This window comes from Python bivittatus, unplaced genomic scaffold (assembly GCF_059951505.1).
Source record: "Python bivittatus isolate LINGU-HERP-01145 unplaced genomic scaffold, Pbiv_v1 ctg000020_np1212, whole genome shotgun sequence".
Taxonomy (NCBI): Eukaryota; Metazoa; Chordata; class Lepidosauria; order Squamata; family Pythonidae; genus Python; species Python bivittatus.
The window spans coordinates 45,080,061-45,095,619 of NW_028277030.1; the positions used below are offsets into that span (position 1 = coordinate 45,080,061).

The following is a 15,559-nucleotide window of genomic DNA, read 5'->3' on the forward strand; positions in this document are numbered from 1 at the left end:
CATATTTATTTAAAAAGTCGTACTGATTTCACTTGAACTTCCTTTTGAGTAAGTGCATAGTGAACTGAAGAAGGTAAAATCTTATCTCACATTTAATTCATTTTTTCCTTCTCAAAGCTCCTCCTGTTTGAGACTGATTAAATTGACCTCAAACTTTACAAAGAAGGGGGAAAACATCAAGCATTTCTCTGTTTTTACTATAACATCATCTATCTGGTGCCCTTTTACAAATCCGTAGGGAAAGCAAAAATGCAGTAAACATAATTTTTCCAGTCCTAAATGGAAAGAGGGGCTGTAGCGCAATCACACATGAATGGCGTATGTGCAGAAAGTTCAATCTTCAGCATTCAAAAAGGGCTGTGAAAAAAATCTTGCCTGAAACTTTGGAGAGCTGCTGTCATTCACAGGGACTAGGAATAGGCAATCTGGGGTATTCTGTAATTTTTGGATTACAACTACCACTTTGGTCATGCTGGATAGGGGTGATATGGCAATGAAAGTATAAAAGATCTTAAGGATCCCGGGTTATCTATCCCTGATGTAGACATTTCTGAGCTGAATGAACCAATTCCACGATTTCGTATAAAGGCCAATTCCTTATGTTCCTGTGGTTGACGTTGCCTTTGTCCTATGGAATCCAAATTGTTTAGCCAGGAATTGAACTGGGGGCTCCCACATTCAAATACTGGATACATTGCACAATACTGGGTTATAATTTAGTCTCTATAATGCTCCCTAAAATGCAAATTATGGCCATTTACAAATGTCGCTATTATCTTTCTGAAGAACTTTCTCCTCAAGCTGTGATTGCAGTAAATATATTGTAATTTTTTTTTTCCAAAATGCAATCAACAATTCTTCCAAACATCTGTTTCAGAATTCAGAGGGGAACGCTGTCCTGTCTATTCTCTCTGTTGCAGTTAATGATATATGCTACACTTTCTTACTTCATGAATATCCTTTTTTTTTTTTCCAGTTCTAACATCAAAAGCTATTATGGATCTGTTTGCAACATCTTTTGAATAGTGAGTTTAAAAAAACACTTACCTAAGGCAAAAGCCTGCCCTAATTCAGTAAACAATACATTAGAAAAGCAATAGATATAAAACTGAAGTTCCAAGAATCGATCTACAGCGCTAACTAGGTGTAGGATTCTGATGAACAAGCTTTCTGCAGTATTTCCTGTTGTCATCACTCCCAAGTAGTGTGTGCATAAGTTCATAAACCTCTAGCAATACTGGGGTGCTCAATGCAAGAAAAGCTTTGCTTTGGTATCTTTAACACTTGTGCAGAAGACAGGGTATTTTAGTAGATGCTCCTTGCTATGTTTTATGCTGCAGGAGGTAGCAAAGCCTCATCTGCCAAAATTCCCTCTTCTGTAGTAGCAGCCCTCTTTTGCCGAACATCTCAACTACATGCTGAAAGACTAGCTGCAAAGCCCCTATGCAATGGGTGACAACTGCTACAAATTGAAAGAATATAGGGCAAGTATGTGTCTTGGATAAACCAGTCCATTGATAAAACTGACTATTTTATCTTCTTTTGCTGAAGCCTGGACATTTATAAAGAGAATTATATTTAGGTAGCTCGCCAGTTAAGGAGTCCATGTACTGGGCATGCTTCAGTAGTCTGAACTTACGTTCTCCAAAACCTGAAAAGCAAAGCTACCTGTAACATTTGTATGGCTACAACGCAGCATCCTCAAGAACATATGGTGCATGGATATCATTATTACTCAATCACGGGCATACAGTTGTAAATAAGAGAAGAATCTGGCAAGATGAAAACTACAGAAACTGAGACAAGACACAAATTTTCTTTTAAAAAAATGCTGGATATTTTCTCCCTCCTTGAAAATTTATTATAATTAATATTCCCATGTTGGTCGTTTCTGTTCCTCCTAGAAGTAAGATATGAACTATGAACTAGAACCAAATGTTAATTTTAGAGATGACCTTGCTTATGTTTGCAAACTTGCTCCAATCCCAACAAAAGTTTGAAAAAGAAAGAGTACATTTCAATTTACTTTATCAACCATATATCTTTATTGCCTCGGGGAACACATTTGAGAAAATACATTTTCCTACCGGAAAAATTCATATTTTAGAATGAATGTTCAAAAAGTTAGAATAATTTTGGAAGTCTCTAATGGCTTACAAGTGCTTAAATGTACATTCTTTTTAAACAGATGCATCTCATAGGTATTTAGATTTGAGGAAATATTTAATCCTAATTGATATATATAGCATGAGACAACAACCAAGGAATGAATATTCAGACATTTAGGTAAGTAGGTAAGCTTTATATTAGAGTTTCACTATTACCCTTCTTAGAGGCCTGTTTTGTTATCCCAAAAGAAAATAATTATTTTATCTTGATCCTCCTTTACAAAAAACATGTGTACTCCTTTGCAAACAGAGCTTCTAGATACAGAGGATGAATATGGATGGTTTTTCTTCCCATGATCAGGCCCATGCATTTGTAATTATCCAACGGTAGGAAAAGAACCTATAGGCATACATGTGTGCTATTATCAACAAGTGGATACTGGGACCATGAATAGTACTGCTACTCCTCCATGCATGGGTCCCCAGATTTAAAACAAAGTCCTTTTCTTGATTCTTTGACATCAAAAACAAAGTTAATCCCATCTGTTATAAGTCCCACAATGGAATTTAAGCATGATTAACTTCTTAATTGAGCCTTAATGAGAAAACTGAACTTTAGATAACTAGAATGCTGTATTCAAGTTTCCAGTCAGCAGCATTCACAAAATGCATTTAATACAGTTAATGGGAATCTTGTATGCAAGAGAAATGAGACCTCAATTCATTTAGTTGGCAAGCACAGTAAATAAATCAATTCTGTTTAAGTTATTTTTGCATCTAAGAAAGGCCTGGAATTTTGATACGTAAACCTAAAGGGAGAAGAAAACTATTCTCATTTCTGTCAATAACTGCAAAGAAAAAACACTTAGTATTTTAAGCCAATTGGACAATGAATTACTAAATTGCTTGCAACTAATTGGAATAAGGATTTTTTCTTTAGCCCAGAGTCTGTCTTGATTTCAAGTACGCACATCATGGGATGTGTGCCATATAAAAGGGGCTCCCGACGCTGCTTCCATGTGCCCTGCTCAACATAGATTGTTCTCTGCCTCTCCAAGCCAGCTTCACTTACTAGCAAAGGGGAAAGGGGAAAGTTACCACTTTCAGTTGCTAGGCATCTTGGGTTTACCTAACAATGTCTCCAGTGGAAGAAAAAATAAATATCAGAATTAATGCCTTTATAAAAAGATACCTAAAAGAGAGCGACACATGATGTGGCTCTCTTGCTGAATCTGAACAGCTTTATGCCTGGTAAGAGATGATCTGAAAACCCCGATGAATATCCTTTGAATTATGCGATGGGAAAAAGGCAGCATACATGTACTAAATTAAACAAATAATATATTGTCTTGGAGCATTCCCAAAACAAATAAGAGTACATGGACCTAAAATGAACTCCATCAGATACATTGGCTGGCTTCGTGTACCTGGTTAAACTATCATATACTTGGTTTACTGCTTACCATGTTACGTGAATCCAGACAACTGTCACTTATTCAGGTAACCATGGCTTTGTGTATTATGAACCCAGTCACTGTTAAGGATATCATCTACATATTTGATGAAGTGTATTAAATTTGTTGTGGCTCCTAATTACAATTGCCAATTTCAGCCACAATTAATAATTACCTTTTCCTACTGTCTCATCATCATCATATAAAGCTTCAGTCTAGTAAACAAATATCATCTTCCTTAGTAACACAATTTCTACTAAATACTCTTGTTATCACAGTAAAGCTTTTTTATTGTTTGATTTTCAGATACATTTAAGACAAACACTTGTAATGCAATCCTTTCAAGGCAAGTGGAACAGAACAACACAGTCTGAATTTTAAAATTTTGACTGCTGGGCTTATGATGTAGAGATAATTTATCTAATCTTCAAAAAATAATGAGTAAAAATATATAATAAAGTAGGTTCCAATTGTTTACACCAACAACCTAGAGGATCGGAACAGTGGCTAGTATTTCAGATGATTTTGGATTCCTCAGTTAACAGTACCATACATATGGGGAAAAAAAAATAATCTGTAAGATCACAGCATCAAATGGCTATTCTTTAAATACCAGATTGATTAAAAAGATGAAAGGACAGGACTTTCACATTTCTCCTACGTTCCCAAAACATAAGCGCAAGGTGCTTCACTTCTGAAGACAACTGCAGTAGTGCAAACAGTATTAAGAGATAAGCAGTCCATTCCATCTCCTGTCTGAGAAGTATGGTGACTAAGTAAGTATCAATGTTACAGTATCAACACTCACTGATTTAAAACAAAAATGACTATTTCTTGAACAACCATTTGCTTTCCATAAACAAGCAACCTGAAGAAGTTATGCCACAGTGTACAGTTCATTTCAGTGCAAAAGTTTACATTTCAGGACCTTCAGAATGAGATTAGCAGCTCTTTATAAACAACAACAACAACAACAACAACAAAAAAGAATTGGGAATAAGCTACTGTACATGAAAAAAAAAGGCAGACATAAACACATGAAAACCAGGTAGAAATGCAGAGGAAGGTTGTTTGCAAAGTCAGTAAAGTATTCATTTTCAATTTCTTCATGAACTCAGACATCATTTTTAAGAACTGGATTTAAATAAGAGTACCATACAGTTCTGCATTAAAAATCCAACCCAATTTAATCTTTATTTCAGTTCAACAAAACCAGAATATAAGTTTTTACTGTGTGTGTTGACATTCACTTGTCATTTCTTTCCTCCACCTATTTGTTATAATCTCAGACATTATTTACATTTTAGGCCTCTTGGAATAAAGAACCTAGAGATTCTTTGCTTGATAGTATATACACCTTATAAATAAAATAAAGGAACTGTCTAGCAGGGATTGGTGAAAGTGACTTACACTGTGAAAACATCATATGAATTTTTCAGGGGAGGGGGAAATAAAATTGTCAATATCACTGTTGAAGTCCTACTTTTATAGGAAAAAAAATTGCAAAGGAATTCCATATGAGAATGTGGAAAAATATGAGGTAGCAGCAATAAGTCCCCATTGTGCTTCCTTAATATGGCTGCTGGAATCAGGTACCACAGGAAAATAACCTTGTTGTTAAGATGGGTCACGTGAAGTATCACTGGTGCAGCTCTCTAGATCTTGCAGAAGTATGATACAGAGGATTTTCTTTTCTTCTTTCCTATTCCTCATTTGGGCAGCTTTACTATACGTTGAAGTCTTAGTTTATACTTCTATTTTTATCACTATAGAGAAGCATTAGTCAGATTTTCTACTTAACCCAACACATGGGCAAAGGAAGCTATTACCAATCCTGACCCAGATCACAGGAAGAAATCTCTCTAAAAAGATTCTAATCAAAACTTTGCAAGGTTTCTGGCCTGATGTGCCATTATTAATTTGAAATCAAAGACAAAATCTGTTCCTGGGGGATCCCTCCTCCCCACCAAAAAAGTTTATAATTCAGAGGGGACCGGTATCAGACTGTCCTACACAATGAAAGCTATTTTAGTAATGCCTTTACTAACTTCAATAGTAGGGGATGTATGCAGTTGGAAGCCTTTTAAGGATTATATAACATAGCAAGCATGTATTGTAATAGGATTTTCTAAGTACAGTGTTTATTCAAAGCAGTGAATATTGTGTAAGACTCACTCTTTGCATCCGGGCTTTAGGCAGATAACAAAGAAACTCTGCAGCTTTCTCAAGTGCTGAAACTGAGTCCTCTCCTGCCTTATTGCCTTAGTGACATTAATAATGTAGACGAACCATTCATTCAATCAGTTTGTCAAAGTATTTCAGGAAAGGATGGGATGGGATATGTGAGAGGAGATGAGTGAAAAATAAGGACAAGGGAAATTAAAACCGCAGATGAGGTTTTGTACTACTAGATAGCGTCTGGAAAAGAGAGTAGATTCCTTTAGGAACTGAATAGGACAAGATCTGAAAATCTGCTTATGAAATCAGTGATAAGGGAAAATTTCCTTGCACTGGAGAGAAAGAGTTCTTTTTAGGGGGAAAAAGGCTCATTTAATAAGAATTATTACACTCATGGTAACTGCAGTTTATTCAGTGTCCACGTAAGGAATAAACATCAACTTTTCTTTTTGAAAGCAAACAGTATAAGTATGTTTAATAGCTTTGAAAGGAAAGTTTTAACTAAAATTAAAATGCAAATGAACAGAAGAATAGCATATAATCACTTATTTAAAAACATGAAGGATGGAAAGAAAGAAGAAAAAGAGAGAAAGGGAGGGAGGGAGGGGAGGGAACTGAACATGGAAAAAGAAAAAAGCAGTTTGCAAGCTTTGGCACTTGATTGCACAGGCCGCCATGCATGCGCTCACACAAACATATGCACACATAACAGTTTGGCTTTTTTGGTTACTATGACAAGTTGTTAAACAAAAGAGAAGGCACATCTGTACAAAAAAAAGAAAAAAAGATGAGTTGCTTTTCTCATGCTGAGTTTTGTCTATATTTGATTGCTTCCCCAACATTCCTCCAGCCCATTTATTATAAGCAAGTGAAGGAGTGGTTATCGTAAGACTATCAGTACTAGTTCTCCCAGATCTCTGATCCATATCACTACTAAGCATCATGCGCAATTCATTTATAATCTACTCTGCATAGTCTTTAATTTAGCAAGCTAGCAGGAAAAAGGAGGGAAACATGGCAAAGCACTTTCAAACACAGATGTCTGAGAGGCAAAGATCTCCTAGCAGAAGAGATGGGATGACAGTCACTTAGTTCAAGTACAGTACAGTCACGCTGGATCAGGTGTCTCCACAGAAGTTGTCCAATACCTTTCCAGTTCCTACCACAATGGCTCTACAAGGCATAATCCAGGATTAAACTCTCATTTTAAGGCCAAAAAGACTTCTTCAGCAACATTAGTGGGAACAGAGTAAGATGCAGCATATTTTTAAACCCAGGCTCAGAGGGAGGCTGTTTTGTAGTTACCTCTACCCTGAATGAGAACCTTTGCTAACTGGCACGGTTCTCCTCTCTATTGAACTCCATTCTGCCATTAAAAGATACTGTTTTCTGGAGAGACAGTAGCATGGTAAGAATAATCCACCTACCTGAAGAACCAGACACACAAAATGCATTCATTCAAGCCTCCGACTCTGGAGACTTACATTTAACTGCACTTATAATTCAACTTGCACATCGGAACCGTATCAATTTGTGAAATGCTTGTTTGAAGTCTTCATTGGACATAGTGTAGATGATAGGGTTGATCAGAGAGTTAAGATATCCCAGCCATGTGAAAAAGTCAAAGATGGCCATGTGGAACCAGCAAGCATCTTTACAAATAGGCAACACTAACGTAATGATAAAGAAAGGTAGCCAGCACACAATGAAGGCTCCTAAAATAATCCCTAAAGTCTTGGTTGCTTTCCGCTCTCTGGCAGCCATCAGCTTCTTTTTTTCCAGAAAAGCATCTGATACTTTCACTTTGACCTGGTTCGTATATACAGGAGACCCCATTTCACTGGATGCCTCTGAGGCCTTGCAATTTATAGAGGTGACAGAGGATGTTGACCCAGGGGAATCTGTTATTAAGTGAGCCCGGGTCAACCTTTTGCCGGTGTTCTTTGGCGTCTGTTTCAAAATCCGAGATCTGGCTTCCACATAGATCCTTCCATAGAGGATAATCAGCAGCAAGGTAGGAAAATAGAAGGCCCCCACTGTGGAATAGATGGTATATAAGATGTGGTCTGAATTCACCACACAGTTAGCCATCTCTTCAGCTTTAGACTGCTGCCAGAAGAAAGGAGGGATTGAGATGGAGATAGAGAAGACCCACACCAGGATGATCATAACTGCTGCTCTCTTTGGAGTCCTTTTAGTAGAATACTCAACTGCATCCGTGATGGCCCAGTATCTGTCCAGGGCAATCACGCACAAATGGAGAATGGAAGCAGTGCAACAAGTGATGTCTGAAGAGAGCCAAATGTCACACACAATCTGGCCAAGGGTCCATTTCCCAGTCACAGTGTACATGGTACTGATAGGCATGACAAGGAGGGATACCAGAAGGTCAGTGACTGCCAAGGAAGCTATGAGATAGTTGGCTGGGGTGTGGAGCTTACGAGTCTGGTAGACAGTGGCAATAACAAAAGCATTGGACAATATGGTGGCCAAGGTGATAAGAGCCAAGATGATGGTGAGGACAACCTTCCAGGAGAACGGGGTGCCATCTTGGTAGATGTAACTTTCTTCAGTGCTGCAATTCCTGGCCTGGTCAGAGTCATTGGTGCGGAGCACGTTTAGACCTGTGGCTTGGCACAGCCTAGGTTGATCCATGCCTCCAAAGCTGCTCTGGACTTGGATGACGAGGGGACCGCCGCCAGGCTCAACAATCCGAGGAGGGCAGCGCCCTCGCCGCGCGCCACACCTCGAGGGAATCCCGCCTGTGGAATGAGAGCACGCGAGCCGCGTCGGTGGCGGGGACGGCGAGAGGGAGCACGTGCGCGCGGCTCTTCCAATGGGGACGCCTCCCGCTCGCCGGGCGGACCATGGCTCGCGCCGCCGCCGCCGCGCCCTCCCCCTCCTCGCTAAAGCCAAGCCGACGCCTCAGCACGTGCCGGCCGCCGAGTGAGGACGTCTCCGCCGGCGGCAGCAGTTACCGACTCCCTGGTCGCAGCGAGGGCGCATCTTCTTACCCCGCAGAAGCCGCGGAGGTGCGAAGTTCGTCGCGGCGGCGGCAAGGAGAGGAGTAGGGGTTTCTTTCGTTAGCGGAGGTGTCGCCACGATCTCTGGGCAAGGGAGAGCAGCGAAGAGAGCGAGAGAGGGCTAGCTGGCGTGGTTGACGCCGCTGACCGGGCGTGACTGGGCGCCTTGTCTCTCGCAGAGGCGTAGGACGCGTAATCGCCCTCCATCGAGCCAGTTCAACAACTTTTGCAGAGGGCGGGCGGCTGGAAGGTAGGCAGCGTGGCGAACTCTCGGTGCGAGGGTCTCTCCCGCGACGTAGCTCAAGTCCAGCGGACGCAGACTCGCCCAGCAGAGGCGGCCGGCGCCTCAGCAGTGGAAGGCGCGCGGTCCCTGCCTCTGCTCCGCTCGCTCTTTCTCTATATATACTGGCACACCCGCTCCGACTCCAGTCCGCTCTGCGCGAGCTTAACCAGGCAACTCGTGGCCGTTCTCCCCGGGCTCCGGCTCCCGGCCCCTCGCCACCGCCCCGCCTCAGTCTGCCCCGAGAGGATTCCGCCGGGTCCTAACACCGACCTCTTCTGTTGCCCCCAACCCATCCAGAGCCTAAATTTATCCTTTCGCCAGCCTCGCCGACTGCCAGTGGAGATTCTGGGTTGAGTTGAGCCGTGCTTGCTATCCCTTTAAAATGTAACAATGACAATAATAATAGTAACAGCAACTCACACTTCTTGTGGTGTGGGCGCTTAAAACGAAAAGGGGTCGGACGCAAACAGCTAGGGGCTTGAAAATACCAAGCAAAGCCGAATCAAGAGAAGTGGAGAAAACATCAAACCCCAAAACTGGAATTCTCTGCTTCTAGATGTTGTGCGGACGGGTATGGCTCAGTCAGGGTAGTTCGACAGCTGTTGTCCATAATGGACAATAGCCCTTCATATTTAGACTCAAGAATATGCCCCGTGGCGGAGAGAGAACCAACCAAAGAGGTTTCTCGACTTCAGGCCCTGTATGTGGTCTTGAAAACCTCTTTTTGGCCTTTGGTAGAAATAGGAAGGTGGACTAGGGATCTAACTGGAGTTTTCTTACCCTCTTATGCAGCTTTGTTCTTAACTTTCCACCTAACCCAAGTACTTATTGTGCCCTTTTGCTCTGATTTTCGACTTCGGCTGCAATCTTAGAGACCCACTTTCCAGGGAGTAAACCTCGGGGAAGCCAGTGGGATTTACTTCGGAGGAAACTTGTATAGAGTGACACCATTTCTCCAATTGGTTGATACAGGTTCAAAATCGGCGAACTCTTTGCTTTTAATTGGGGTTCTGCTCACGGGAGTTGTTGTTCTCTTCTTGACTTGGGACTTTTTGAGGGGAGAATTCTGGGAAAGGCAATTTGGTCTTCTCTCACTTGAAACGTAGCTGCCTCGTCCTTTCGCAACATTTCACCGCGGAAGATTCGGGCTCCGGCTGAACGTGCAAAGACAGGCGCACGGCTTCCTGCACCAGCGCCTCCGCAGGCGCGGCTTAGAAATCTGCAGCCCTGCGCAAAGGTACTCGGGTGCAGGTTCCAGTGTGGGGTTTGGTCTTCCAAGTAAGCATGGCGCGCCTATAACGGATCGATGGGACCTCAGGTGTGCCTAGGAACGCCCAACAAAGCTGGTAGAATTTGCTCAGCCACAGGGCTCGGGGGTAGACGGGCCTCCTCGTTCGAGCCCCTTCCTCCTCAACGGGGGAGGAAGGCAAATCCAAGAGCTTAGAGGGACTTAATGCTGAGCAAACCTGCTTATTGGGATCTGCCTGCCTGTGTTTAAAATCTCAATCTACCCTGGCGCGTCTCCATGTTGCCACCTTTTAGAGCCTGCTTTGGCTGAGGTCGTTCTAGCGCTCTCGCCTTGTTATTTAATTAGTAATCGTTTATTTAAGAGTGCCCCTCATTTATTTCTGGGGTGCCTCTCGGCCCCAAAGTCTTACAACTTGCTATCATTATCATCATCTCCGTTTATAAGCCGATTGTAGGAAGTCACGGTCGGATAGGGCTGGTGGGGTTTTCGTCAGATGAACGCGCGCCAATGTCGGTCGCAAACATCTGAGCTTCTCCCGGGGAGGTTACTGGATGGCGGAGGGCCGAACTTCCCTCGGACACTGTCGCTTCTCCTGAAGGCTGCAGACAGATTCGGGCTGGAGGAGTCTTCCGGAAACAAGGGGACTAAATAAAGACCGAAGCCGATCGAAGTTGTCCGTGGGCAACTAGGACACCCTCCGCTGTGCCGCGCCTGACAGAAGTAGCCGGGCGAATTTATCCTCGCGCTGTTAGAAACGACCCACCATTTGGTTTTGCTCCTGATACAGATGAAAAATCATACAGTGTTACGTGCTAGCCTGTCCTCGGTCCCCACCGGCCGGCGTGTCATCTTGACGAGCGAAGAAACCGCTTGTTCCGGGCGTTCTGTCTGCAAAGCTCGGCGCGTTAATGAACCAAAGCTGGGTTTTATCCCTAGATTATTATGTAACCTTCCCAAACGCGATCGTTAAAGCGCTTATGAAATCTTTCAGAAAGATTTGCTATTAATCCAGTCCCGAAGCGCGTTTACACGGGAGTAGGCAACTTCACCGAAAGCTGCGGCCTGTGTTCCCAAAAGGGGGCGCTTCCATTGTAAGTCTTGTCTCTCCTGTCTACCTTAAGTGGAGCGAAGTCCTTGAAGTGTGCGTCGGACACGTGCAAGTTCATTCTCCAAACCTTCCATGGACTGAATCACTGAATTGGATCTGGGTTTGGAGTAACCTTTCTCTCCTCTCACCCAATTTCCTCGTGCGGGAGAAAGAGTCTCTCTTAAAGTAAGGGAAAAGTAAGAGCTTCCACCCCTGCCGCCTTCTCTAGTTGATCTCCATCACATTGTCTCAATAATGAAAGCAACAAGTCTGGAGAAAGCATTCATCTGAGTGCCTCCCCCCACCCCACCCCACCCATGATGTTGTTGTTATGTTTGGTTGAATCATAGTCTGGTGACTCATCCAAAAGAACCAACCCCCAAATATACATGTCCCTAACATTCTTTATAGTCAGAATAGGAAAGTGATATTCCGTTATGCAGTGTAGGCAGCAGAGGTGGAAAAATCCTTTTCCATCTCCAATTGAATCATTATGATAATGTGCACCCACAGCAGGGAGTTATCCAACCATAGCTCCTGGAGGACTGTGACTGCATACACTGGGCTAGTGTTTCACATGATTTCAGCTGTGCTCTTAGAACAGCAGTGAACTGAGAATTGGTCCTTAGTGTTATTGAAATGTGTGCTGGGTCCCTGGCTGTTCAAAACTGAGTGAGACCTGGAAAGGCAAAGGAATTGACTCACACAAGTGTGAGGACCTCTGTTACAGAGACACTGACAGTGCTTTTTTCTTTAGGTAGTCCAGAGAAATTGCCTCTTTCACTGACGCCCAGAGCAGCCAGGCAACCTTTTATACATGATTTTTGAGATCTCTCCCAACTGCCATTCTTTTTTTGAGCTGTGGTTGCCCTCTTAGCATGAAAGCCCAACTTTCTTTAAGGTCACTTCCAGCCTTCAGTCTTCTCATGCAGAGCCTTCCATTCTGAAGTCCGTTTGAAGATGGGGTACTTGCTTGTGCTGTGGAAGAAATCTTTCTCTTTGCTTCCCCATGACTGAAACCCACAGGGCAGGGGAGGGGGGAGTTTCAGTGCTTCCTCCATATGGTGCTAAGGCAGAAGCTGTTGCTCTTATATCTTCCAGATGAACTGGCTCTCACTGAATAAATCAGTGCAAACTTCTTTGTAAACATTTAGCCCAACTTCATGAAAATCCACAAGCCACCTAAACCAATACAGTCCCAAAGCTGTGCATGAAAGTAGATTCAGTTTTAAGTCACTGGCTTAAAATGTACATATTACTTCGGTAGACTTCCTAAATGCATTGTAGCTAGAATTGAACCATGCTATTTCCAGTGGAACTGAATTGCTAGCTGGAATCACCAAGTGGAAATTGCTTTCACTATCTTTAATAACGGAGAAGTTAGTTCAAATGTAGTGTATTTGTATGTTTTAAAAGTGTACTTACAATCAGAACCAAAGTTTTACTGTAAGCTAGTCTTAATGTCACAAAGGACACAAATGTTTTGAGATGGGTGTCTTTCAAAGCTTAGCAGCTCAGATTTGAGGTGGTTTTTTAGGAGGGGGAGTCGCTGTTAATATGCTTTAAGTTAAAGAATTTAATAGACAAAAAATGTAAAGAGTTTAAGATAGAGGCAGTATAAGGATGATGCTGCACATGAAGATAATGGGATGAGAAGTAACATGACCTGGTTTAGATTAGGATCAAAAAATATAGAAAGGACCACCATCACTCCTCTTTTCCTGGGAAATTGGGGGACTTGGCTATTAATAAAGACACTAGCCTCCTTTTTCTAGAACATGGAAAAAATTGAGGGAAGTTTGAACATTTAAAAGAAAACTGCAAATTTCTCTTGAGATTGTATTGCATTTATCCTTATTGAGTTAGGAAGCCTATTGAAGTAGGTTAGAGCCTAACCTCCTGTATCAATAAACATAGAAAAAAACTGAAATGGTTAAGATACCTTTGCCCAAGATCAGTTTCTTGGACATTATCGTGCAATTTATTTGGCAGCAATACACAAGTAGCTGCCTTTTTCTATACAGTAATGGTTTTCTCCTTCCCAGTCTAACCTGCGGCCGTAGGGTTCCCTGATGGTTTTCCATCCATGTACTGACCAGGTCCAGCCCTGTTTAGTTTCTGAGCTCAAAGGTCAGGGAGGTGCTTCCAGTAGCTCTGTGTTTTGGTTAACTACGACATGTTTGTGCTTGGGAATAGCATCTGATCATCTCTTTTCTCTCTCCCCGCCTTCCCATATAAATCAACATTTAACATGTGATGCTTCCCCAGCAGAGGGAAAATAGAGATCTTTACACTTAGATAAGGTTGCCCAGAGTTCCAGGATATTCTTTTGTAGTCTGGCTTTACATTGTATTCAATCTGGCCTTTGAAACGTAAGCTCATTTGTTGTGGAATTGGAACAGTGCTCTCTGTTTTATTGCTGTGTTTTTAATTATACTGTATTTATTTGACTGTGTTTTTTTTGTTAGAAGCTTTGAGCTGGATGTGTTGTTTGAGAAGGTGGGATACAAATTAAGTAAATAATGGGAAGTATTTTAAAAGGAGCTAGTGTAAGAATGAGAATTGCTTCTGTTAAATATACAAGTCACAGCACTTTTAGAGCCCCCTTACAGCTAAAGTTTGGTATCTTTCACTTTCTTCTGTATGTTACCATGAATGATTATTTCTCAAAATTTGAGTATTCTGTTTTCTTTGTCGCTGATGGAAAATACGTTTTAATGATACATCTGAAGGCTGTACTGGCATTATCGCATTATAAAACTGTAGCTGAAAATTGAACTATCTCACTGATGTTAATCAAGAAAGAAAGATGTGTTAATAAACAAGAAAAAGGAAAGGGTGAAGGAAGGCAGGCAGGCAGGCTTTCTCAATAAGTGATTTGTTAATGAATTAACAGTTTAAAGTATGGCTTAAATATGTATTGTCGAAGGCTTTCACGGCCATGCTGGGCACAGAGAGAACTGCTCCTGTCTGTGCTCCTGCACTCTGAAGATGCCAGTCACAAGTGCTGGTGAAACGTTAGGAAACAGAACTTCAAGATCACGGCCACACAGCCCGGAAGACCCACACCAGCCAACCTGTGGCTTAAATATATTGATTATTGTTTTGTTTTCTCCATCAGGTGAACATGCATTATAATATGACTGGATTGTAAGTCAATGTTTTAGAATGGCTGTTGTTAAACATTGATAAAACATTCCTTAGAGTCAAATCCTAATTCTGTCACGAAGGTAACTGAATAATCTCAAATTAATCATTCTCTCTTTCGAAGCCTTTTGTATGAGTTTGCTTATCATAATAAATGATTACCATATCTTTGTGACCACTTTATGCTCTTTGAGAGAAGGGCAGAACACAATATGATTAATAATGTCCTATGACATTAATAGCATCCTATGACACAACCCCAGTATGTGTCAACTTAGAAGCAAGTCCTATTGAGTCCAACTGGACTTAACTCCCAGAAAAGTAGATACAAGTTGTATAGTTCATTGTGCCTCCTAGCAATAATTTCCTCTATATGAAACTGACCATTTTCCCCTTACTTAATTTTTATATTTCGAATTTTGAATTAATTAATGCTGTGCCATTCATCACGCAATATTTCTGTCAGTGTCTGATTTTCTTTTACTAAAAGAACTAAGGGCACAAACCTAACTTCTCCTGGAAATTATATTTTCTAATTTGGAAATTCATAACTTTATCTTGATTATATGGGGCTTTTTGTTGGTGATATTTATTAATGGGGAAGTTATCTGCATTTGTCCATAAGCACATTTTTTTGTAAATTGTTTTGTATATTCTAGGATATCTTGCTATTTAAAGATAGCTTTAGAAGTTATTTATTGTTAGAGGGGGAAGCAGTCATATGTGGGTTTGAAGACTAGTTAGGATAATCTTCAGTATAGGCATGACTGCTTTAATTAAATAAAACACAGATTAGACTGAAAATTCCCAAACCCTAATAAAATAAGAAACAAACTTTTTGAAACAAAGTTCACATTTCCCCCCAAATCCTTGTGAATGTATAATGTGAAGCTCAAAACATTAATGGACTTTAAAAACCCCATGTTTTCCTAGATTTCAAAATTCACATGACATCTGAAACTCCAGATGAGAAAACTTTAATTCAGGACATATTTAAGAAATATGTTCTGTTCTTATGTTCCATGCCATA

The 15,559-nt window shown here is 41.4% G+C and overlaps 1 protein-coding gene across 1 annotated transcript; it reads right to left on the reverse strand.

The window, feature by feature from the left end:
- Positions 1 to 1,877: 1,877 nt before the first annotated feature.
- HTR1B (5-hydroxytryptamine receptor 1B) lies at positions 1,878 to 9,493 on the reverse strand. Its single transcript, XM_025170927.2, has one exon. The coding sequence runs from the start codon at positions 8,393 to 8,395 to the stop codon at positions 7,244 to 7,246; it is 1,152 nt and encodes a 383-aa protein (XP_025026695.1). The 5' UTR covers positions 8,396 to 9,493; the 3' UTR covers positions 1,878 to 7,243.
- Between the last annotated feature and the right edge of the window lie 6,066 nt (positions 9,494 to 15,559).